At 44.9% G+C, this 26,124-nt stretch overlaps 2 protein-coding genes and 1 non-coding gene across 5 annotated transcripts in view; 2 read left to right on the forward strand and 1 right to left on the reverse strand.

The window, feature by feature from the left end:
- The window catches only part of IFNGR2 (interferon gamma receptor 2), a 35,836-nt gene extending 28,563 nt beyond the window's left edge, over window positions 1-7,273 (forward strand). For 2 of the 3 annotated variants that reach the window (XM_020888235.2, XM_070455184.1), the window contains exons 5-7: window positions 1,009-1,168; window positions 1,885-2,042; window positions 6,285-7,273. In XM_020888235.2, the coding sequence (XP_020743894.2) occupies window positions 1,009-1,168; window positions 1,885-2,042; window positions 6,285-6,452 (486 nt within the window). In that variant the 3' untranslated portion in view covers window positions 6,453-7,273. Of the gene's footprint in view, window positions 1-1,008; window positions 1,169-1,884; window positions 2,043-5,331; window positions 5,506-6,284 lie in introns of all 3 variants that reach the window. The other variant, XR_011483506.1, reaches the window with a different exon arrangement.
- TRNAE-UUC (transfer RNA glutamic acid (anticodon UUC)) lies at window positions 2,274-2,347 on the forward strand. The gene has a single exon. It is a non-coding gene; the product is annotated as a tRNA-Glu (tRNA).
- A 12,589-nt stretch (window positions 7,274-19,862) lies between the features above and the next one.
- TMEM50B (transmembrane protein 50B) overlaps window positions 19,863-26,124 on the reverse strand; it is a 42,532-nt gene continuing 36,270 nt past the window's right edge. The window contains exons 6-7 of the mRNA XM_020892615.2: window positions 24,716-24,773; window positions 19,863-21,336 (exon numbers count right to left, since the gene is read on the reverse strand). Coding sequence (XP_020748274.1) covers window positions 21,291-21,336; window positions 24,716-24,773 — 104 coding nt within the window. The 3' untranslated portion in view covers window positions 19,863-21,290. The remainder of the gene's footprint in view (window positions 21,337-24,715; window positions 24,774-26,124) is intronic.

The raw sequence follows: 26,124 nt of genomic DNA on the forward strand, positions 1-26,124 counted from the left end.
ATCTCCCGACAGGAAAGCAGTTCTTTAGGAGAGATCCCATATTGCCGTAGTGTGTGGCATCTTTTTCTCATTTCCCCATAGAATAGTGACAGTTTGTCCGGAATGAGAGAGGGACCACTGACCAAACACGTGGAGGTGGCAAACTGGAGGGAGGTAATGGCAGGCAGGGAGGGAGGGGACAAGATCCTCTAAGAATTTGGGGCCCAGCTCTTCCCTGATGACATAAACCTCTAGGACCATGTTCACCAAAACTATAAAGGGAATCAGCACAACGAAGCAGATTCGGAACCCAAGGAACATTATTTTCCAGAATGCCCTTTTCCCCTTTGTTCATTGACTGACTTGAAGCTATAGACGAGACTAACCACGAAATATACAATGCTCATTTCAAAGGATAAAATTTCTTCCTGGAAACTGGGATTTGCTAAATTCCAGCTCTGGATCCTAGAGAAGGCAATGGCACCCCACTCCAGTCCTCTTGCCTGGAAAAATCCCATGGATGGAGGAGCCTGGTAGGCTGCAGTCCACGGGGTCGCAAAGAGTCAGACGCGACTGAGCGACTTCACTTTCACTTTTCACTTCCATGCACTGGAGAAGGAAATGGCAACTCACTCCAGTGTTCTTGCCTGGAGAATCCCAGGGCCGGGGGAGCCTGGTGGGCTGCCGTCTATGGGGTCTCACAGAGTCGGACAGGACTGAAGTGACTTAGCAGCAGCAGCTCCGAACCCTCCGTTGCTGCAATGAGGCTTCAGATCTCACAGCCAGAAACACAGCTCTAATGCCATCAGCATCTTTCTCAACACTCCTCCCCAGTTTTCACATGTGAAATTTGTCGGCTGTAAGCGTTATATGTATAAAATTCGTATTCTGTCTCTTTAAAAGCAGAATTGCCTTATTGTTTGGTTACTGTGTTTAGTATGAATTTGAGGAAACTGGAGAAGATGGAAGGGGCTTGATCACACCTGTGTGGGTAATTTTCATGTGTGGTTGTTGATGCTTTTTACGCAGGTGACATGCTGTTTCAGGAGCAACTTCATCACACTGAAGGATTTAAAACCCTTAAGAGTATACTGTTTTCAAGTCAAGGCAGAACTGTGTTTGACCAAAGAAAACATCTCTCGACCTGGACTGTTAAGCAACATATCTTGCTCTGAAACAGCAGCAGATGGTAACGTACGCTTTTTTAAGTGCTTTCTGCGCTGGGAACAGAACACTCCTAAAATAGTGCAATCAGGAATTGCTTATCTGGTGAAGGGTGGTGAGTGTAGGGAGACCCAGAGAGGACGGGCTAAGACAGCAGGCCACAGTAGATATAACGAGGCAGTGATGGAATCTCCGGAACAAGAACTGCCAGATGGGTAATGCCTGCTTTGTTTTAGGATTGCCTTTGTTGTCGCTGTTGTTCAGTTGCTTAGTCGTGTCCGACTCTTTGTGACCCCAGAGACTGCAGCGTGCCAGGCTTCCCTGTCCTTCACTGTCTCCCGGAGTCTGCTCAAACTCATGTCTGTTGAATCAGTGATGCCTTCCAACCATCTTATCCTCTATCGCCCCCTTCTCCTGCCCTCAATCTTTCCCAGCATCAGGATCTTTTCCAGTGAGTCGGCTCTTACATCAGGTGGCCAAAATATTGGAGCTCCAGCCTCAGCATCAGTCCTTCCAATGAATATTCAGGGTTAATCTCCTTTAGGATGGACTGGTTGGATCTCCTTGCAGCCCCAGGGCCTCTCCAGAGTTCAATAAAGCACACAGTGTTGGGTGGGAGAGAGGCAGTGTCCATTCATTTTCCTAGGACATCAGCTGTATTTATGCAGTGGTGGATGAGAAATTACCTGATGTTTGTAACATGTGTGAGTCATCTTGTTCATTTTTCTGTTGTCTCTTTAGCCTCTGTCAAGCTTCAACAAGACATCCTGGCCGTCGTGACAACCTTTTTGGTGCTGTTGGTGGTGGTAGGGTCCTGTCTCTTCCTGGTTCTGAAATACAGAGGCCTGGTTAAACACTGGTTTCACTCCCCGCCAAGCATTCCATCACAGATAGAAGAGGTATGTGTGTACACATCCACAGCGGTGGATGAAAGTCAGTCTTTCTTGCCCCCAGTAACACCCAAGAGTAGGACAGTGGACAAAGCCACAGACACAGAGATCGGAGTTAAAAGTGGTACTTGGTCATTTGTACACTCATCTTCATAGCAGCATTATTCACCATAGCCAAAAGGTAGAAACTCCCCGAATGTCCACTGACAGATGAATGGATAAATAAAATGTGGTGGGAATTCCTTGGTGGTCCAGTGGTTGGGACTTGGCACTTTCACTGCCATGGCCCTGGGGTTCAATCCCTGGTCAGGGAACTAAGATTCCTGCAAGCCTCATAGTTCGCCCAACCTCCCCCGCCCAGAAAAAAAAAAAGATGTGGTATATACATATGAATGGAATGTTACTCAGCCTTCAAAAAAGAAGGGAATTCTGAGACATGCTATGATAGGGATGAACCTTGAGGACATTACGATCAGGGAAATAAACTACTTACAAAATGACAAATACTACTCCACTGCACGTATCTGAGCACTTAAGAGTACTCACGTTCACAGAACCAGAATGTAGAATAGAGGTTGCCCCGGTCTGGAGGGAGGGAGGGAGGAAATGGGGAGTTCATGTTTAATGGGGACAGTTTCAGTTTTACTGTGAAAAAATATGAAAAAAGTTCTAGAGACAGATGGTGGTGATGGTTGCTCAACAATGTGAATAGACTTCACACTACTGAACTGCATGCTTAAAAAGGGTCAAGACAGTAGATTTTATGTTATGTGTTTGTTGTTGTTGCTTAGTCGCTCAGTCATGTCCGACTCTGCGACCCCATGGGCTGTAGCCCGCCAGACTCCTCTCTCCATGGTACTCTCCAGGCAAGAATACTGGAGTGGGCTCCATGCCCTCCTCCAGGGGATCTTCCCCACCCAGGGATCGAACCCAGGTCTCCTGCACTGGCAGGTGGATTCTTTACACTGAGCCACCAGGAAAGCGCCTATGTTATATGTACTTTTCCAGAATTAAAATTTTTTTAATGGCACAAGGTTGGCAAAAAGATGGCCTAGTCTGGCCCCGCCAGGAGATCAGCCTTGGTAGGTCCCACTGGAGACAACACATCAATCCCAGGCTTTTGGAGACTGCCCCCAGGGAGCCTGGCTGGAGCTCATGGACCAGTGGAGACTCTAGTCAAGAGCATGAGCTTTGGGTCAGACAGTATGCACACAGGAAAATTCTAGAGTAAACACACTCTAGAAACACAATCTAGTAAACACTTGCTCAAAGCCTTGCATGCCTAGTGCACAAGCCATGATACTTTAAAGAATTTAAGAAATAAAAGTAGAATGGGGGGACCTTGTTATTCAGTTGCTAAGTCACATCCAGCCCTTTGCAGGCCCATGAACCACAGCACACCAGGCTTCCCTGTCCTTCACTGTCTCCTGGAGTTTGCTCAAACTCATGTCCATTGAGTCAGTGATGCCATCCAACCAGCTTATCCTCTTACCCTCAGTCTTTCCCAGCATCAGGGTCTTTTCCAACAAGTCGACTCTTTGCATCAGGTGGTCAAAGTATTGGAGCTTCAACTTCAGCACCAGTCCTTTCAACTTTAGGATTGACTGGTTTGATCTCCTTGCTGTCCAAGGAATTCTCAAAAGTTATATCCAGCACTCCAGTTTGAAAGCATCAATTCTTTGGTGCTCAGCCTTCTTTATAGTCCAGTGGGTCTTACAGAATCTCTTGTTTTCCTGCCCAACAACCCCCCACCCCGATCCCACCCCAGGCTCAGTGAGGCAGCCAGGTCCTCTGAGGACAGAGCCATTGGGACATTCTTGGGATCAGAAGCTAGGTGATAGAAGAATACTTAAAACTATTAAGAATACTTAATACTATTTGCCTCTGGAGGTTTATCATTCTTCAGTAAAATCAGGATAAAAGTACTAAAAACAGAGTCTCATGTTGTTATATCTCGTCTTAAAGACAAAGTCTAGAAACAGCTGTAGTCACTTGTTTCCCTTCATATGTCATGAGCTGTTTAAAGGACACAGACATCAAGAGAAATACATGTTGAGCTCCCTACTGGGACCTGCATACAGATGCTGTAGGATTCTGCTTCTATGAAGACTCTAAGTAGAATAATAGTCAGACTCATAGAAGCAGAGAGTAACTGGTTACCAGGGGCGGGGTGGGGGGGGGTCGTTGCTTTCAAACGGTAGGAAGTTTCAGTTATGCAAGATGAATAAGTTCTGGTTTCTGCTGTGCAAGACTGTGCTATAATTAGTGCTGTGCTGTGCCATTAAAGGGGCTTCCCAGGTGGCTTGGTGGTAACAGTTCCACCTACCAGTGCTGGAAGCACAGGAGACTCGGGTTCAGCCCCTGGTCGGGAAGATCCCCTGGAGAAGGGAATGGCAGCCCACTCCAGTACTCTTGCCTGGGAAACCCCAGGGACAGAGGAGCGCGGCGGGCCACAGCCCATGGGGTTGCAAAGTGTCGGACACGACTGAGTGACCAAGCATGCATGTGCACTTCAGAATGTGTTGAGAGAGTAGAACCCAAGTTAGGTGTTCTTACCACAAAACTGCAGTAACGGCAACAAAACAACAAATTTTCCTGGTTATTACTGTCAAAAAAGAAAAGCTGTCAGCTCAGAGTTTTACTTGCATTAATAATCTCCATCTTGGGACTTCCCTGGAGGTCCAGTGGTTAAGACTCTGCGCTTCCACTGCAGGGAGCACAGGTTCAGTGCCTGATCAGGGAACTAAGATCCTGCATGCCGTGTGACGAAGCCAAAAAAACTAAGAAACAACTCCCCCCCCAAAAAAAACCCAACTCTTTCTCTCAGTAGAACTAGCAGCAGGGCCCCAGTGAATTTACTGCTACTTGTTTCTTTGGGGCTTGAACCTAAAACACAGAGTCTTTTGATTTGCTTTCCTGGGAAAGTGTGAAAAGTCTATATCAAAGGTCACTGAAGTTACATGAGAAAAATGACTCATGTTTCGCTTGTATTTTTGAGGTTTCGCAAGTGCACATGGCACGTTGCTGTTGCTCTTGTCAGCAGCCAGCTCTGAGCTGCTGCAGTGCAGTTTCTTTCAGCGTCTCCGGGAGCCACGCAGGCGCTTCTTGGTCACTTGGTTGTGGTGGTGGCTGTTCGGTCGCTCAGTCGTGTCCGACTTCCCTGCGACCCCCTGGACTGTAGCCCGCCAGGAAATCCCCGTGGGATTTCCCAGGCAAGGGTACTGCAGTGGGATGCCATGCCCTCCTGCAGGGGATCTTCCTGACCCAGGGATTGAACCTGCGTCTCCTGCTTTGGCAGGTGGATTCTTTACCGCCAGCCACCTGGGAAGCCCTTGGTAACTTGGTAATTGATGTCTAAGCCCAAAGAGAGAGGAGAGAGGAGGCAGGAGAGACACAGCTCATTAAGGGTGTGGATCAGCTGCTGACATCAAGGGTCTGCACTTGCTCACTCGCCCACGGCTGCGCACTGCAGGTCCTCTGCACGCATGTCTGTGTTATATAAACCACGTGTGTGTGTTATAAAGCACGTCTGTGTTATGTAAACCACGTGTGTGTTATATAAAGCACGTGTGTGTTATACCAAGCAGTGTGTGTTATATAAAGCATGTGTGTGTTATATAAAGCACGTGTTTGTTATAACAAGTGTTGTGTGTTATATAAAGCATGTGTGTGTTATATAAAGCATGTCTGTGTTATATAAACCACGTGTGTTATACCAAGCATGTGTGTTATATAAAGCACGTCTGTGCTATATAAAGCATGAGTGTTTTATATAAAGCGTGTGTGTTACATAAAGCACGTGTGTGTTGTATAAAGCATGTGTGTGTTATACACCTAGCAGGTGGGGTAGCTGAGAAAAAAAATGCCCATGAACTTTCCCTCTTCACCCTCACCTTGCAGGTGACCAGGAGGCTTCATTTCCTCCTTCCCTGAAAAGGTAGAATTCCAGAGACATTCCAGGTGAATAACCCACAAGCCCTCATCCAGTGCAGCAAATCAGAACTTCATTTCCCGAGTTACACAACTTACACACCTTCAGAGTATCCCCTTGGTTGGCCCTTGGATTGGTGTGAAAGCTATTGAGATGAGGGGCATGGAGGGGTTTTCAGGTTTTTGAAGCTGTTTCATTGATAGACAGAAGTGGAAGTTACACTGAAATGAAATAGGATTATGCCAACTCAAACTAAAGTCAAAAGGTCTGGTATCTGGAACTTACAGACTAATTATGGTTGTGGTTTTCAATTTTTCAAGTATTTAAAGGATCCGGATCAGCCCATCTTAGACGCTTTGGACAAGGACAGCTCGCCAAAGGATGACGCCTGGGACTCCGTGTCCATCGTGACATTTCCAGAGAATGAACAAGAAGGTTGTCCCCAAAGTGCTGATCCGAGCCACCAGCCCACGGAAGGTGTTCTCTGAGCCAAGGAAGCTGCGACATGCCTGTCAAGACTGGGTGGAGCCACTTGCTCCTTAGTCTCGTCACGAAAAGACCCCGGGGGTGCCTGGGAAGATGTCAGTTGTGGGAGAGACAAACATTTTTTTTAACTAGTGAAAGTCATTCAGTCATGTCCAACTTTTTGTGACCCATGGACTATACAGTGCATGGAGTTCTCCAGGCCCGAATACTGGAGTAGGTAGCCTTTCCCTTCTCCAGGGGATCTTCCCAACCCAGGGATCAAATCAGGGTCTCCCACATTGCCCGCAGATTCTTCACAAACTGAGCCACAAGGCTTAAATCCTGCAAGTTTCTAGACTGATTCTGCATACCAAAAAAAAAAAAGATTTTGCTTAAACACTAAAAAGGCATGTAATTGTTAGCAAATAGGCTGTGACACCCCTGTGATATTTCAGACATTGTTTCCTGGTGGTCAGGAGACGGGGTTCTCTCCTTGGTTCTGGCAAGGACTTTGGGCCCTTTGGGCAGGTCACGGAACCTGTCCCAGCCTCCCCCAACAAGGGACACTGAGTGGCCCTTGACACCCAGGCTCCCAGCTTAAAATGTGATTAATCCTGTAAATAGTTTTCTAGTAATTTAAGGGACTTTTTTTTTTCCAAACTAGAAATAAAAGACTGTTTCATTAATTTTTATAAGCCTGTATAGGGACATGCCTGGTGATCCAGTGGTTAAGACTCCGCGCTTCTGGTGCTGGAGATGGTGGGTTTGACCCCTGGTCGGGGAACTAAGATCCCCGAACAGTGTGGCCAAAAACTGTAAATAAATAAACAGACATTTGAAAGTCTGTGTGGAGGTTTTCCTCTCCACCTTCTTTATTTTAGCCTCTTTTCTGCAGAGTTTCAGCTTTTTGCTATGATGCTATCTAAAACTTCGTTTTCTTAGGTAATGCCCAGCAGACTCAGCCAGAGGCCACGCAGCAAGAACTTCTGACTTGGATCACTGGATTGCTTGGAAAGTTAGGAAGGGGGTTTTGCAGAAGCTACATCAGCACTGCATTCATAACGTGATGTGTCACATACATTGAGCAAGGCGTGTCAAGGGAGCAAGCTCGTGGCCAACAGTGTATCCACTGGGCTGCTGGTCTTCTGACGGGGCCAGTATTGATGGGCTAAAAATCCACTTATCTGATTCCTGAGGCTTAGGAAATGGATGCGTCACTTCACGCCTCCCCTCCAACACACATAGAAAGTGACATGTTGCCGTAAGCTCTGCTTCAGAAAGAAGCCCCCATGGGTAGCCTAATCTTGGCAGTGGGAAGTAGGGATGCTGATGGCAGGTCCTTGAAGTACCTAGGACTGGCTGATGGAACCGCCTGCTGTCTCAGGTGGCCCTGTACCTCTGGTGAGGTACTGGCCCTTGGGCTGACTTGCTAACCAACCACTGTGACCCCTGCCGTCCAGGGTGATGAGAGGCAAGGACACCCACCCCAGGGGAGTCCCCTTATGAGATGTCTGCTTTATAAATCAGCTTCACCTTGAGTTGAGACAGGGTTGGAGAAAGCTGTCATTCAGCTGTTCAGTCATGTCCAACTGAGCGACCCCATGGACTGCGGCACGCCAGGCTTCCCTGTCCTTCACCAACTCCCGGAGTTAGTGGAGGGCAGTTGTAAAGACCGCCCTCAAACCATTTAGGGAACTGAGGGTGTGAGCGCTTCCTCTGCTGGGCCCTATGATGCAGCTGGTTGAGGTAGGGAGAACATGTGTACAGCGGGAAGAAAACCGGCTAAAAGTCAGTCCAGCAGGAAGGGGGCAGATACACTGTGGGGAATCAGCTCTTCTGTGCCACCCTCCACAAAAGGAGGTGCCAGCTAGTCAGGGGCAGGCAGGCTGGTCATGGGGACTAGATTCTGATGAGGCTGCAATGGGTGCAGGGCGGAGACAGTCCAATGTCCTGGGGCAGACTGGGTGGGGTTCAGGCCCAGCTTCAGCGAGTGACAGACTCAGCGTTCAAGCGCAGGGCCAGCGCTCTGACTAGGTGCCAGTCAGGGGCCAGGCTCGCGTAGGGAAGGGCTATGCTGACACCCAGCTGGCTTCACCGAAGGCCTCTTGGGGCCTCCCCATCCTTCCTTAGTATACATGGGGATGGCCTGTTATGCAGAAGGAGAGGACAGAAGTTATTTAAGACACTCCTTCCCCGGCAGCTCAGACAGTAAAGTATCTGCCTGCAGTGCAGGAGACCTGGGGTTTGATTCCTGGGTCGGGAAGATCCCCTGGAGGAGGGCATGGCAACCCACTCCAGTCAGTATTCTTGCCTGGAGAATCCCATGGACAGAGCAGCCTGATGGACTATAGTCCATGGGGTCACAAAGGGTCAGACACAACTGAGCACGCATGCACGCACGTCCATAGTGAAAGTGCAAGTCACTCAGTTGTGTCCAACTCTTTGCGACCCTGTGGACTACACAGTCCGTGGAATTCTCCAGGCCAGAATACTGGAGTGGGTAGCCTTTCTCTTCTCCAGGGGATCTTCCCAACCCAGGGAGTGAACCCAGGTCTCCCACATTGCAAGCAGATCCTTTACCAGCTGAGCCACCAGGGAACTTTTATTGAGACCCAGTGACACTTATTCAATTTATGTGTAGCCTGTGGCTGCTTTTGTGCTGCAAGGTGGAACTGAATCATTGCAAGAGCTCGTTTGCCTGCAAAGCCAAAATATTCGCTACCTGAACCCTTACAGAAAGTCTGATGACCTCTGATCTGTATAATGAAGTGTACGTTGTAGAGGAGAAAAGAGATTTACTCCCATTATTTAGATTTATACAGTTATACAGAAGGTCCCTACAAGACCCCACCCCATTTGATGCTGAGACTGTTTAATTCAAGGGTCATATATTACATGGGAGGAGGGATACTTGATGCTTGCATGTATTCTATAAAGTACATTATGGAATATGAACTAGGAAAGGCTGGAGGTCATTTATGCGTAGGAAGATCAGTGGAGAAACATAGGCCCTAGATCAATGCTAGGTCGCCCAGAGATAACAGGAGGGTTGGATCAAGGCCACTGCGAGCTCACACATGACTGCTACGTGCATTACATAAAGACCCCGTCCTTCAAGACTGTTTTGTGCCAGGAGTTTTAAGTCAACATAGGATGTCCTGGGCCTTCATTGTGAATAGCGCCCCCTGGGGGTCCCACAGTGCTCAGCATGCAGATCGCAGACGGGGTGGGGGGGTGGGGGGGGTAGGGGGATGTCAGGGGGTTTGGGGGGTTGGGGGTGGGGGTGGGGGTTCACCTTGGGGCCATGGGAGAGGAAGCAGCCCCTCTTGCTCTGGGTGGTACTAAGGCCAGCAGGATGAGGAGCTGATGGGCATGAGGGGGCAGAGGGGAGAACCCCAGGTGGGACGTGGGGGTGAGGGACGTGCAGAGAAGGGAGACTGTCCACATCCGAAGGTCACCCGCTGATGTTCGCTCACTCGCTGCAGAAACCACAGCTTCCCTCTCACTCAGAAACTGCCAGTGTGGACAGCAGCTCGGGTCCTAGCCTGTGCTCGGGGCGTCTGCCTTTGTTGACTTCTATTTCATTCACCATCATGTATCTCAGTTCACGGGGTGTTTAAAAGTCTGCACAGCCACTGTTACACTGCTTTCAGCTACCGGAAAGCAGCTGTGTACCCTAATGGGGCTCCAGGGTTCTCCAGAATAAAGGTGCTTTACGCCAGAAAGCCTGTGTTTTAGGCAATAACCTCCTAAACTATCCCTACTATTTGGAGACAGTGTGAATTCACGCAGGCATCTTCCCATGGAGCAGTCAGGCCTCCGGCTCCTCCGTGTGCTCACGGGCCCTCTGAAGAAGCGACAGCCCTCTGATGGGAACACGGTGGAAGTCGCTTTGTCCTCGCTTCCAGCTACTGGTGACTGGGGATGGCCATCTGCGTCAGGAGAGCGCAGACCCACGGGTCCAAGAGGGTACCTGGGGCAGCGCCTGACTGGTGGAGGGAGCTGGTCGGTGCTGTTCACAGGCGCTCTAGGGAGACTGAGAAGGATGCCGCCTAAAAGCTCATCCTGCCAACAGAGTACAGGCAGGAGGGGCTTCTCCAGGTCCCCTCCCCCATTTATTTAAAAAAAGGAGGGTGAGGTAGACCCCCAGAGTTTTTTAAAAAGATATATCTAGTTGAAACCTAAATGTCCACTGACAGAGGAATGGATAAAGAAGATGTGGTATATATATATAGTGGAATATTCAGTTCAGTTCAGTTGCTCAGTAGTATCCAACTCTTAGCAACCCCATGGACTGTAACACACCAGGCCTCCCTGTCCAGTTTACTCAAACTTATGTCCATTGAGTCGGTGATGCCATCCAACCATCTCATCCTCTGTTGTCCCCTTCACCTCCTGCCTTCAATCTTGCCCAGCATCAGGGTCTTCTCCAGTGAGTCAGTTCTTCGCAACAGGTGGCCAAAGTATTGGAGCTTCAGCTTCAGCATCGGTCCTCCCAATGAATATTTAGGACTGGTTTCCTTTAGGATTGACTGGTTGGATCTCCTTGCAGTCCAAGGGACCCTCAAGAGTCTTCTCCAACACCACAGTTCAAAAGCATCAATTCTTTGGTGCTCAGCTTTCTTTATAGTCCAACTCTCACATCCATACACGACTACTGGAAAAACCATAGCTTTGACTAGATGGACCTTTGTTGGTAAAGTAGTCTCTGCTTCTGAATATGCTGTCTAGGTTGGTCATAACTTTTCCTCAAGTTTTCTTCAGCTTTTCTTCAAGGAGCAAGTGTCTTTTAATTTCATGCCTGCAGTCACCATCTGTAGTAATTTTGGAGCCCCCCAAAATACAGTATCTTGCTGTTCCCATTGTTTCCCCATCTATTTGCCATGAAGTGATGGGACTGGATGCCATGATCTTAGATTTCTGAATGTTGAATTTTAAGCCAAATTTTTCACCCTCCTCTTTCACTTTCATCAAGAGGCTCTTTAGTTCTTCGCTTTCTGCCATAAGGGTGGTGTCACCTGCACATCTTGGTATTTTTCTTGGCAGCCTTGTCCCCAGCATGTGCTTCCTCCAGCTGGCGCTCCGCATGATGTCCCTACACACGAGTTAAACAAGCAGTTAGACAGCATGCAGTTTTGACACACCCCTTTCTCGATTTGGAGCCAGTCTGTTGTTGCATGCCCAGCTCTAACTGTTGCTTCCTGGTCTGCAGACAGGTTTCTCAGGAGGCAGGTCAGGTTGTCTGGTATTCCTATCTCTTGAAGAATTTTCCACAGTTTGTTGTGATCCACACAGTCAAAGACTTTTGGCGTAGTCAATAAAGCAGAAATAGATGTTTTTTTGGAACTCTTGCTTTTTTGATGATCCAGCAGATATTGGCAATTTTATCTCTGGTTCCTCTGCCTTTTCTAAAGCCAGTTTGAACATCTGGAAGTTCACAATTCATGTACTGTTGAAGCCTGGCTTGGAGAATTTTGAGCATTAGTTTGTTAGCATGTAAGATGAGTGCAGTTGTGCGGTAGTTTGAATATTTTTTGGCATTGCCTTTCTTTGGGATTGGAATGAAAACTGACCTTTTCCAGTCCTGTGGCCACTGTGGAGTTTTCCAAATTTGCTGGCATATTGAGTGCAGCACTTTCACAGCATCATCCTTTAGGATTTGACATAGCTCAACTGGAATTTCATCACCTCCACTAACTTTGTAGTGATGCTTCCAAAGGCCCATTTGACTTCATATTCCAGGATGTCTGGCTCTATGTGAACGACCACACCATCATTAGACCTTTTTTGTGTAGTTCTTCTGTGTATTCTTGCCACCTCTTCTTAATATCTTGTGCCTCTGTTAGGCCTATACCATTTCTGTCCTTTATTGTGCCCATCTTTGCATGAAATGTCCCCCTGGTATCTCTAATTTTCTTGAAGAGATCTCTGTCTTTCCCATTCTACTGTTTTCCTCTATTTCTTTGCATTGTTCACTTAAGAAGACTTTCTTATGTCTCCTTGCTATTCTCTGGAACTCTGCATTCCTATGGGTATATCTTTCCTTTTCTCCTTTGCCTTTCACTTCTCTTCTCAGCTATTTTTAAGGTCTCTTTAGACAACCATTTTGCCTTTCAGCATTTCTTTTTCTTGGGTATGATTTTGATCACTGCCTCCTATACAGTGTTTTATTTTTTAATTTTTTTTTTCTGTTTTGGTGGAAATGTAACAAAAATTTTTTTTTCATTTATTTTTATTAGTTGGAGGCTAATTACAATATTGTCGTGGGTTTTGCCATACATTGACATGAATCAGCCATGGCTATACAGTGTTATGAACCTCCACCCATAGTTCTTCAGGCACTCTACCAGATCTAATCCCTTGAATGTATTTGTCACTTCCACTGTAGAATCGTAAGGGATTTGATTTAGGTCGTATCTGAACAGTCTAGTGGTTTTCCCTACTTTCTTCAATTTAAGTCTGAATTTGGCAATAAGGAGCTCATGATCTGAGTCAGCTCCCAGTCTTGTTTTTGCTGACTATATAGAGCTGCCCCATCTTTGGTTGCAAAGAATATGGTCAATCTGATTTTGGTATTGCCCATCTGGTGACGTCCATGTGTAGTCTTCTCCTGTGTTGTTGGAAGAGGGTGTTTGCTATGACCAGTGCGTTCTCTTGGCAAAACTGTTAGCCTTCGCCCTGTGCTTCGTTCTGTACTCCAAGGCCCAGTTTGCTTGTTACTCCAGGCAGCTCCTGACTTCCTACTTTTGCATTCCAGTCCCCTATGATGAAAAGGACATCTTTTTGGGGTGTTAGTTCTAGAAGGTCTTGTAGGTCTTTATAGAACCATTTGATTTCAGCCTCTTCAGCTTTACTGGTTGGGGCATAGATTTGGATTACTGTGATATTGAATGGTTTGCCTTGGAAGCGAACAGAGATCATTCTGTTGATTTTGAGATTGCATCCAAGTACTGCATTTTGGACTCTTTTGTTGACTATGATGGCTACTCCATTTCTTCTAAGGGATTCTTGCCCAATGGAATATTACTCAGCTGCTAAAAAGAATGAAATAGGCTATTTGCAGCAACATGGATTGATCTAGAGAGTCTCATATTGAGTGAAGTTAAGTCAGACAGGGAGAGAGAAATGTAATATGACATCCTTTATATGTTGAATCTAAAAAGAAATGACACAAATGAACGTACTTAAGAAACAGAGAGACTCACAGAAAACGAATTCAAGGTTACCGGGGCGATAAGGGATAGTTAAGGACTTTGGGAAGGTTATGTACACACTGCTATATTTAAAATGGACAACCAACAAGGACCCATTATATAGCACATGGAACTCTGCTCAATCTTATGGGCCAGCCTGGACGGGAGGGTGGTTTGGGGGAGAATGAATGCATGCATATGTATGGCAGAGTCCCTTCACTGTTCACAACATTGTCAATCAGCTACACCCCAGTACAAAATGTTTTTGGTGTTAAAAAAAATAAAAATAAAACATAATCATTTGCAAAAGATATTAAGTAGTGAAATTAATATAACCAATTCATGGAACTATATTGCACTTTAATTAATTAGTGGTGTGAATTAATAATTTATAATGAACATGAATTAGACTGCTTCCCTGGTGGCTCAGATGGTAAAGAATCCACATGCAATGCTGAGATCTGGGTTCAACCCCTGGGTTGGGAAGATCCCCTGGAGGAGGGCATGGCAACCCACTCCAGGATTCTTGCCTGGAGAATCCCCATGGACAGGGGAGCCTGGCGGGCTACAGTCCATGGGCTCGCAAAGAGTCAGACATGACTGAGCGATTACGCACAGCACAGCAAGAGGGGGCTTCCCTGGTGCCTCATGGGAACGAGTCCACCTGCACGTGCGGCAGACACAGATTCGATCCCTGATCTGGGAAAGTCCTACATACCGTGGAACAACTAAGCCCAAGCGCCACAGCTACTGAGCCGGTGTTCTAGAGCCTGTGTTCCACAACGAGACGCCACCGAAATGAGAAGCCAGTGCACCGCACCTACAGAGTAGCCCCTGCTCTCCACAACTGCAGAAAACCCTCGCAGCAACGAAGACCGAGCACAGCCAAAAATAAATAAATAAGAGTATTTTTTAAAAAAGAGCCACTAAAGGGCCATGAACAACTAAATGTAATGTGCGATCACAGACTGGCTTCTGGAATAGGAAAAAAACCTTATTTTTCTAGCATACTAGTGGGGCACTTGACAAAATTCAAATGAAGTGCTTAGTGCCATATCAACATTGACTTCCTGATTTTGGTATTGTAGAACAGTTTTGATTTGCAGAAATACACAGAAGTATTCAGGAGTAAAGAGGAATCTTGTCTGCAGCATACTGTCAAATGTCTCAGAAAAGAATATAGACTAGAGCAGTTGTGGTAAAATGTTACCATCTGGGGAAGCTAGAATTCTCTGAGTTATTTTTATAACTTTCCTGTAAATCTGAAGCTATTTCAAAATAAGTCAGTCAATCTCTACACTCCTAACTTTCATAACAGGAAGTAAATATATTTTGCTCATATTGAATCCCACTTTGTCACATGGGTGTTCCCATGTCAAAGATTTGCTGATCTCTGCACTGGCATAATCCACGGGGTTCCAGAAGGCTTGCCTTGCTACTCTTACTTGTAGAAATTTAAAATATCCTATTTTCTGCAGCTTAAACAATTGAAGAGGGGGCTTCCACGGTGGGACAGTGGTTAAGAATCTGCCTTGCAACACAGCTTCGATCCCTGGACCAGGGAGCCCACATGCCATGGGGCAACCAGCTACTGAGCCCGCACTCCAGAGCCCAGGAACTGCAGCTACTGAACCATATGCAGGAACTCCTGAAGGCCTCATGCCCTACAGCCTGTGCTCATCAAGCAGCAAAGCCACAATAAAAACCCCATTCACCGCAATCAGACAGTAGCTCCTGCTCTCTGCAGGGAGCAACCAAGACCCAGTGCAGCCAAAAATATATATATATGTATATATAAGAATTGAAGAGGCATACACTATCATCGAAAACCCTACATAAAATGACTTAACCTGTGTTAAATCTGCTACGAAAGAAAGAAAGGGAAAAAAAAAAAAAAAACCACTGGCAGGCTCAAAAAAACAAACACCGCCTCCAGATTCCTTTTTCTTTTTGACTTTAAATTATGTATCTTTAAAATTTTTTTTAATTTTTAAATTTTAATTGAAGGCTAATTACTTTACAATATTGTAGTGGTTTTGCCATACATTGACATGAATCAGCCATGGGTGTACATGTGTCCCCCATCCTGAACCCCCCTCTCACCTCCCTCCCCATCCCATCCCTCAGAGTCATCCCAGTGCACCAGCCCCGAGCACCCTGTCTCAAGCATCAAACCTGGACTGGCGATCTGTTTCACATATGATAATAAACACGTTTCAATGCTATTCTCTCAGATCATCCCACCCTCGCCCTCTCCCACAGGGTCCAACAGTCTGTTCTTTACATCCGTGTCTCGTTTGCTGTCTTAAGATGGCACGCCACCTTGTGACCAAAGGCTAAAAAGCCATCAAATGACAAAGGGAAAATGCCTTCAAGCAAAGCCACCAGGGAAAGAAGGACCCAGCGTTATTGATCATTTACTGTTTTCCAGGCATCACGAGGCACTCTCAAACCTAGAGAAAGACGAGGCACTCTCAAACCTAGAGAAAGACAAACAGCGTGGGGCTCACACAGCTAATAAGTGGCAGTGGCAGAATTAGGGAAAAGTAAAACAATCTAAACCCCTTCCATCGATCGCAGCCTTGTGGCAAAGTGGCTTGCATAACTCAGTGAAGTTAAGAGCCACACAATGCAGGGCCACCCAAGACATGGAATACATGTGTATGTGCAGCTGAGTCCCTTCACTGTTCACCTGAAACTATAACAACATTGTTAATTGGCTATACCCCAATGCAAAATGTTTTTGGTGTTAATAAACATTAAAAAAAAAAAAGATAGGTGGGTCACAGTGGAGAGTAATGACAAAACATGGTCCACTGGAGGATGGACTGGCAAACCACCCCAGTATTCTTATCCAGAGAACCCCAGGGACAGTGTGAAAAGGCAAAAAGATATGACACTGGAAGATGAGCCGCTCCTCAGGTTGGAAGGTGTCCAATATGCTTCCGGGGAAGTGTGTACTCAGTCACTCAGTCGTTCCAACTCTTTGGGACCCCACAGACCGATGCTGATGCTGAAGCTGAAACTCCAGTACTCTGGCCACTTGATGGGAAGAACTGACTCATTTGAAAAGACCCTGATGCTGGGCAAGATTGAAGGTGGGAGGAGAAGGGGACAACAGAGGACGAGATGGTTGAATGGCATCACTGACTCAACGGACACGAGTTTGAGTAAACTCCGGGAGTGGGTGATGGACAGGGAGGCCTGGCGTGCTGCAGTCCACGGGGTCACAAAGAGTCAGACACGACTGAGCGACTGAACTGAAACTGAGGCCTGCCAGGCTACTCTGTCTATGGGACAGAAGAATATGGAGTGGGTTGCTATTTGCTTCTCCAGGGGATCTTCCCGATCTAGGGATCGAACCTGAGTCTCCTGCATTGGCAGGCAGATTCTTTACCACTAAGTCACCACGGCAGTCCATAGAATTGATAGTTCCTTCCTAAAAAATACAGGACACATTTTATAAAAAGCTCTAAGAAAAAAACTTTACAGAAAAAAAATTTTAACCTAGTTCAACCAAATGTCTTCCAAGCTTCTTTGACCATTTTTAGGAAAAATGGAAAAATTTTTTAGGAAAAATTTTTTTTCCTAAAAAAATACCAAGGTTCTAGGGCAGTTCAGAAATGCTGGCTGAGGAGAGCAGGACTTTGCACTCAGGAACAAAGTGCTTGAGCCGTGACTCCGATCTGTGGGCAAGTCCCTTCACCTCTCCAATAAAAGTTCCTATCTCTAATTGTGAGGATGAAACGAGACCACACACAGGACATAGAAGGTTCTCCACACATGCTAGCAGGAAAAAATGCATTAGTTAGAAGCTTTCTTCAGGCATAAGGTATAGTGTTGCTTTGAGCTCAAGGCTGTGAATCAACTAGTTTAATGTAATTAAGGTGTTTTTAAGTATAAACACACATGAAGCAAGGTTATGTATTGATGGCTGAGGAAAATGTTGTGGTCGAAAGCTCACCTAACCCAGCATTTCCATCAGGAGCAAAGATTCAGAATTCACTAATTTGGTCTTGGGGAGGCTTTACAGATTCTACCTATAGCGAATACTGAGAACTGACTGGGGCTTCCCTGGTGGCTCAGTGGTAAAGAATCTGCCTGCCGATGCAGGAGACACGGGTTTGATCCCTGATCGGGGAAGATCCCAGCTGCCCCAGAGCAACAAAGCCCCAGAGCCACAACTATGAGCCTGTGCTCTCGAGCCTGGGAGCCTCAACTCCCGAGTCCACGCGCCTAGAGCCCCTGCGCTGCAGTGAGAAGCCCACGCACTGCACCCAGAGAGGAGCCCTCGCTCGCTGCAACCAGAAAAAGCCCACCCGGCAGCCAAGACCCAGCACAGCTGAAAGTAAGTTTAAAGCAAGAGAACTGACTGGACCTGGAAAGCTTGAAAGCTTAAAGCATGGCGGAAGGGAAAAGAAGAGGTGGAGAAATATTTTGGGTTTGGTCCAAATGAAATTGAGGGCAGGGGGGGAATAGAAGAGTTCACTGTCTTTAGGTATGAAAGAACCAGGATGGATATATAGCTCATTTCAAATGAAATGCACTATAATAAGGACTATTTTCAGGAAAATGGGGGTGGACTGTGAAAACAAAGATGGCCTCACAGTTTCCTTAAAACAGAACTGTTCTGGGATTAAATGAGCACGTTCTGATTTTCCTCAGTCATTTTTCAGAAAAGCACTCAACTTATCCATCATGTTAGGCTGCTCCTTTGTTTTCAAAGAAATAAGAAAAGCAATCAACAAAGGGACTAAAACAATAATTTCTACTTCAATCCTCCCAGTCTGAATAGATGATACAGTGAAGAGAGTGCTCTGAAATATGAGCGCAGGCTGTTAAAACAAATGTGACTGTTAGAGAGGGATAAACTTAGCATCAGATGTTTCTCCCTCAGGATTCATCAGGGTGTTATTTGAGATCAAACTGCCTCAAAGTAGCCGCTCGTTTTTAGTTTTTATAAACTTTAAACAGAATGAGTGTGTGGTGATAGAGTACAGGAAAAAAAATGGGATAAGTCTATAAGGTTGACAGAGATTTGATGTTTGATATGAGCCAATTAAATATAAAACAGAGCAACAGAATTGCTTAAAAAAAAAGTGGAGCAATAGGAAAAAAAAAAGGGGGGGGTCAGAGTTAACATTATGTTTGAAAACCCTCCCATGGAAAACTACAGTGAACTTGAGTTCAATGCATCTATGTCAAACACTAAAAAAAAAAAAAAAGGACTTCCCTGTAGCTCAAATGGTAAAGAATCTGCCTGCAATGCAGGAGATCAAGGTTCGATCCCTGGGTCAGGAAGATCCTCTGGATAAGGAATGGCAACCCACTCCAGTAAGCTTGCCTGGAGAACCCTATAGATAGAGAACTCTGGCGGGCTACAGCCCACAGGGTCGCAAAGAGTCAGACATGACTGAGTGACTCACACACACGTCAAACACCACGGGGTTTCCTGCACAAGCAACAAATGCTATATGGCACTGATCTTCCAGTCTGCAATCTCCGCCAGCTCATCACATTGATACATGTCAAAGATATATATAATGGAAAGACGCGGCATCAACACAAGTATACAAGGAGGACTCAGAAACAGTGTAATCAATCAAATATAATGCTCTGGTAATGTTGGTCTCGCACAGAACACCAAAAGACACTTGGATTAGACAGCCACTGAACCTGTGTTAACAGCGAGATTTTAAGGGAAACACATGTACCTTTAAAGGTTTACAAAGGACTCTATTCTGACTCACGGTGTCTGCCAGGAGTGGATACTAACATTATCTTTTTTTTTTAATGAGGAAACAAAGAGGGAAATCAAGTGATTTGCTCCCAATTAAAAAACAAATTCATGACAGAGTCATAAATGGAAAAAGCAGCCACTATTTCAGTCAGCCTTCCCTTCAGTAGCCTTCACACTAGCATTTCACTAATCTGAGTAGAACATATATCTCCTGGGAATTCACTGCCGGTCCAGTGGTTGGGACTCCCCACTTTCACTGCCGAGGACCCAGGTTTGAGCCCTGGTCAGGGAACTAGAATCTCACAAGTTGAGCAGTTGTGTCCCCTGCCCCCAACAGAGGGGGAAAAAAAAAAAAAAAAAAAAAAATATATATATATATATATATATATTATAAAGGGAAACCATTTCTTTGACCAGGTCCACTGGAAATGACTGAAAACTGAACAGCAAACCAAATTTTAGAGTTTGTTTTCTCCAACAGATTTAACAACATTACAATGTGTGAGAAGTAATATTTATTGCAACAGGTTACAAGGGAGTGGAACCATGTAATTAGTCTTACAATTTATTGGAAGCAAGATGGTATTTTTGAAGGAAAAAACAACAAAGAGAAAGTGATTAAACAAGATGATATCTAGACAGAGGCACAGCATTCCACAACTGCTTCATACTCTGTGCATGGTAAAACCTCAGAGAGGAGAGACACGTTAAGCAAAACACGGCTTATGTTAGAAGCTGCATCTAATATCACTAATATTATTCTGTCTTACAACAAAAGGCTCTAGAAAAGTCCCTCTGGAGGAAAAAAGTGCAACAACAAAAAAAAACCTGTTGAAAAAAAGTGCAACAAAAAAACAAAGGAAAGCCAAAGTAGAAATAAAGACCCAGCTCTCCCTTTGGAATCTCTCAGGGGAATACACACAGTGCAAATACAGTGCAAATACTCCAGCTTTTGACTGGAGTAAGAACTTTCAGGTTAAAGATGTATTTTGCAGGAAGAGTTCACCTAAAGCTCTCAAAGCTAGAGCAAAAGACAGACTTGTAGTCAAGTCATTGAGTGGATGAAATGCCTAATTTTTCACTAGGTCATAATGATCCCCTTTGGGAAGAAGTGCTTTTATCCTGAATCTAATTATTCCGCTTTTTGTTATATGGTTCATGCTTTTAAACTGCAGTTGTCTTCAAACTCGCTTGATATGGAATTTTGTAACATCAGATAATAGTAGGCTGTCAAAAGACAACCATTTAACCTGCTTTTGTTAAGAAGCACGTTGCTGAGCTGCCTAACAGTCTTTTTACATCAGCCGTGTAAAACTGAGCTTATGTGATCATGTATTACCCTTTCTCAAATAAAGTCTTATTAGAGGAATTGTTTTTTAGAAGAGATTTTCAAACTAGTCCTTCGGGCATTTTTAAAAATCTTCATATAAAAGTCCACTTCTTTTATACATAAGAACAAACATTTTTCCTTTAAAAAAAATCTCATTTAAGCCAAAATAAATTACAACTTGCTAAAATACCCCTTTTAATGGCTCAGTGCTTATTTCAGATATGTGGAGCTCTATTTTTTGCACATCTTTGAAAATCAGGCAAAGTAGGCAAAGTAGTTAATGCTACAATGACCATGATGATACAACCCTGGCTCAGGAAACAGATTAAGCTTTAAGTCCTCAAGAATAAAAAGACTGACACTCTCCATCTCATCTATATAGTCTTATACTATGTACATATTAACAATCTAATTCAATGGGAAAAAAAAAGGACAGAAATTTCATAAAACTATTTAAAAACTCAGGGCATAAAAGCGTAAAGAGACGAAACATTTAACGTACAATCTATTCCATTTGGCAATGTGTAAATTATACTGAGATAAAAACTTATCTACAGATAGAATAAAACAAAAGGAAAACATGATTTGAGAAGTGCTCTCAGGTCCACAGCTCTTCAGTTCTTCCAAATTTGTAGATCAGAGTGCTGGAAAGATATTAAAATAAATCGTGAGGTAAAACCACATAGAAACACAATAGAGAATTCATTTTTTAAATATGCTTTGATGGGTACCTCATTGATCCTTCGTATAGTTTCTAAAATTAAAGACTGTGGTGCTGTTGGTCTGAATTTGCTTGTTTTATAAAGCATTCTATGGACCTGATGGCTGAGTTTAATATGTTCTTAAAGCCTGAAGTTACAGGATAGGACACTGGTAAGGAAAGAGCACATTTCTCATTGTGGCTAGCAATAAGGTCACTCACACTCTAGGGTTCTACAATATCTGAGCTACAAAAACTGAAGCATCCTAAAACAGACCACCATGAAATTCTTCATTCATTTACAGAAAGTTACTGTACAGAGTATTGGCTGGGCACGAGGCACCTGGCTGAGCAGTGGGAATGTGACTGTGAGCCAAGACTAGACAGATGTGCTCATCAGGAGAAAACCAGATCCCGCCTCAGTGACACACACGGTGTCCAGAGAGAGAAATACAAGGCTCGGACCTAGTCAGAGGACAAGGCTTTCCCAAGGAAGTGATGACTGAACTGAAATTCTAGAAGAAAGGGAGTGTGGGACTTCCCTGGTGGTCCAGTGGTTAAGAGTCCACCTGCCAATGCAGCAGCACAGGTTCGATCCCCAGTCCAGGGAGAACGCCCGTACCACGGGGCATCTAAGCTTGCGCGCCGCAACCACAGAGCCCACGCACCCAGAGCGCGCGCTCCGTGACAGAAGGGGCCACCGCAGTGAGAGGTCCACACACCACCATCAAGAGCAGCCCCACTCCCAACAACTGGAGAAAACCTGCCCGCAGCACGAAGACCCAGGGGAGGGAGGGGGGAGGGGGAAGGGAGGGGAGGGGGAAGGGAAGGGAGGAAGAGAGACGTTATCTCAGCAAGGTGTGAGGGGAAGAAGGATGGGGCAGAAAGATGGGACACTCTGGGACCAGGAGTTTGAGCTGTGGGTACACTGGCTGTGTTAGATTTCAAACGCCAGCCACTCAGGAGGGGATAAGTAAGAATCCAATACGTGGTTTAGACACAGAGATAGACATCTGTGGCTCCCTGAATTCAGGTACTAACTGAAGTCCCCAGCAAAAGGATCTCATCGAGAGAAAGAACAAGTCGAGAAGCCTAGAAGAGAAACTCAAGTAAGGTCAACAGTGAGTGGCCAGGGCGTGGCGGGCCGCTGGGCACGCAACCCGAGCAGGAGGAGCCGCCTCCGGGCTCGGAAGCGGCCCGGCACACGGGAAGCATGGCTGGCTGGGCAACTTGCCCGCGTCTGGGCGGAGCACACCGTTGACGCAGCAGCCGCTGCACGTGAGCACAGGCCTTTACACACAGAAGGCTTCTGCCCATCCAACCGTCATTTATACAGGCTCACCTGCCCCTGCAAAGGGCTGAATCTGAATTTAAATCTGATCTCGGAACAGTGCCTAACATGTCTTTGCACAAATTCAATGTATTCCCAGAAGGCTGTTAGTCATGGGCCGAGAAATACAATCATAAGACGCAGGAATGGTCACACATCTTTCAAAACCAAGAGTGCCCCAGCTGCAGTGCAATAAGAGGGAATCCAGGCACAGGGTCTCCTGAGGTGAGGAAACAGTGTCGCGGGCTGGGGAGGCCGAGCAGCCAGAGTGCTAGGTGGAGGACAGACAGCTGGAGGGTGGGGCCCACGGGCTCCTGCTGAGCACGGACACAGACGCGCGTGCGGAACCCACCGAGAAAAGCGAAGGAGACACTGGAAAGGACCACTCCCAGCGCTCCCGGGGGGCTGGGACACCTCAGAACACACGCGGTCCGGAAGAACACTCTGAAGTGCTCTCTGCCTTAGCAAGGGGGACCTATTAATCCCAGACTAAAGCTGCTCTGGGCCTGCCTAACAAAGCTTGAAAGTAAGATCCAAAGGATCAACCCGTTTCCAAATGACTGAGCTGCATTCAGAACAAAGCTCAAAGACATTTAAAGAACACCCAACAGTCCAGCCCCCAGTCAGCCGCCGGCAAAGAGCAAATAGAGGAAGAGACTCAGAATGAAAAAAGGAAACGGAAGCAATCAGTAGAAACAACTGAGAACTGACACAATTAGACAAGGACACTGGAAGAGCTATAAACATACTTCATGTGTTCAGGAAGACAGGAAGAGCATAAGCCTGTTAGGGAGAGACACGGAAATGGTGGGGGGGAAAGCCCAAATCAAGTTAACAGAGATGAAAAATACAATGTCTGAGATAAGAACCACGCTGGATGGGAGTAACAGCAGATTAGACGTGATAGAAGCAGACATCAGTGAATTTAAAGATGTAACAATGGAAACTAACCTAAATGAAAGAGAGAGAGAAACAAGAAAGGAGAATACTTGGTGGGCAGAAGAGCAGCGCTGGAGAGGTAGGAAAAAAGCACGCAAAGAACTAAGTGCCAGTGAGCTGTGGGATGACATCTAGCAGCCTAGTACGTGTGTGGCTGGAACCAGGAGGGCGGGGTGGATAGAAAAAATATTTGAGGAAACAATGTCTGAAAAGATTCCAAGTATGGTGAAACCTGTAACATATCCACAGATCCAAGAAACTCAGTGAACCCCAAACAGAAGAAATATGAAGAAAACGACACCATAGCCCTCCATAATCCAACTCCTTAAAACCAGTGACAAAAACAAACTTCTTCAAGGCTTAGATCTTAATGCTTCTGTGAGTGAGGTGTAGGGTAAGGGCTGTAATTTTATAAATGATGCCTAAAGTACCTACCTATCTTTACATTAAAAGACATTTCATCTCAAAAAGCAAAGGATACAGGCTTCATTTTGGAAGCTTTATTACCCCTAAAAAACATTTCTGATCATTTATTATTTTATTTAAAGTTATCTTTAAAAACTTAATTAAAAAATTTAATTCCCTAATCAGGTTTTGTATATGACATGCATATTATGTATTAATTCTAATTTTTTCTTTTTACTGAAGGTACATGATATGGCTTCTCAACAAAACACAGCCTATGGAAACAGCAGTCTGATGGGTCCAATCCCTGTTCTGCATTTGCTTACTAACTGAACTTTAAGTAAGCCTCTGAGTCTTATTTTCTCATTGATAAAATAGGAACACCATCTGGTTTACATACTTAAGACAATTACACAGGAATTTAAAAAGTTAACATATATAAAGCATCTAGCTTAGGTCTTGGCATATAGCAGGGCCGCTAATTAAGTGATTTATGTATGCTTTTATGCAATAGTAGAACTTTTACTTTTTAAAATAAGTTTTATATATTGTAGATTTATACATGTTTCCTTGCATATGCTGCTCTTATAATAAAGATGATGTTTCTATAAATGGTATACACGTGTAGTTTAAAAATTAGGCAACTTACCTAAAAAATATAAGTGCATTTTGAAAAAACACAGCTAGTCCTGGATAAACATCAGTATCTGCACATACAAAGTAAAACAGATCAGAAGATTACAAAAGGCAAAGGTCAGCAACGAAGTATTTGTGACATTTATAATGCTCTGCATATTATAAAATACTACTATTATCCATTAACTCTAAGAAATCCACAATGAGGGAAGCCCCTGGCAGTCCAGTGGCGAGGACTCTGCATTTTTGCTCTCAGGGCTCAATCTCAGGGTTCAGTCAATTCATGGAACTATGATCCCACAAGCCACATGGTACAGCCAAAAAAGAAACAAGAAATCTACAACGAAACTGAGATAAGAAAATGCCAACCTTATTCTCTCAAAACAAAGGATTACTTTCATTCTGGATAAAAGACAAAGAATTTACTAGATTTTCTTTTTGTCTTAAGTATTTGCTATGGTTTCAGCTACATCTGAACTGCTGAGGAAGCAGCAGCTCATCCGTCACTTCCCATGGCCAATAAATACACGTCAGAAATGCACAATGTTAGAAGTGCAATGATGGAAATACACAACTTTAGAAATACGCAATGTTAGAAAGATGCAAATTACATTTTTGATGATCTAACAGTCTGTTCAGCTTATTTTCCTTCATGAATTTAGGAGTTTTATTTCATAAATCTGACACATTATGCAAAAAGAATCATTATAATTCATCATCATATTCTCCTGGAGAAAAGAGTCACTATCTTTCTAAGAAGGAAAAAGAAAACATTGGAAATGATTCAAATTTTTGTGGATATTTAACTTTTATAAAACGATCAATGCTTATTAAAAATACTAGGTAGGATGAAGAAATATTCAACTTGGAGCCTTTGAAATCACAGCAAACAATATAGCTACATGGTTAAAAGCTCCAAGTTTGAGCCGTACCCCCGGATCTGAATCCCAACTCTACCACTGACTAAATGTATGATCATGGGTAAAGTACTTCACCCATCATCCCTTACTTTCCTCATCTGTAAAATGGCATTGTAACTACACCTACCCCACAGAGCGTGAGAGGTGTAGACTACACACAGCACTCATGACAGTACTCGCTCATGAAGTACTGTGCAACTGTTAGCTGCTACTGTTATTAACAGGTCCAGAAAACCTGTTCAGTAAAAGACTTGAAATACGTGTTAGAAAGCCTCTCTGAAGTAAATGCATGTCCAGTTTGCAAACTAAGATGCAGACATAGGGAATTCCTTGGTGGTCCGGGGGTTAAGACTCCGAGCTTCCACTGCAGCGAGTGCAGGTTCAATCCCTGGTCAGGGAACCAAGATCCTACAGGCTGTGTGGTTTGGCCAAAACACTTTAAGTATATGTAATGAGCGGTGCTGTAAGAATATGAAAATGAGATCCATAATCAATACATTTC

The sequence above is a fragment of the Odocoileus virginianus genome, chromosome 25 (genome assembly GCF_023699985.2).
Source record: "Odocoileus virginianus isolate 20LAN1187 ecotype Illinois chromosome 25, Ovbor_1.2, whole genome shotgun sequence".
Lineage (NCBI taxonomy): Eukaryota > Metazoa > Chordata > Mammalia > Artiodactyla > Cervidae > Odocoileus > Odocoileus virginianus.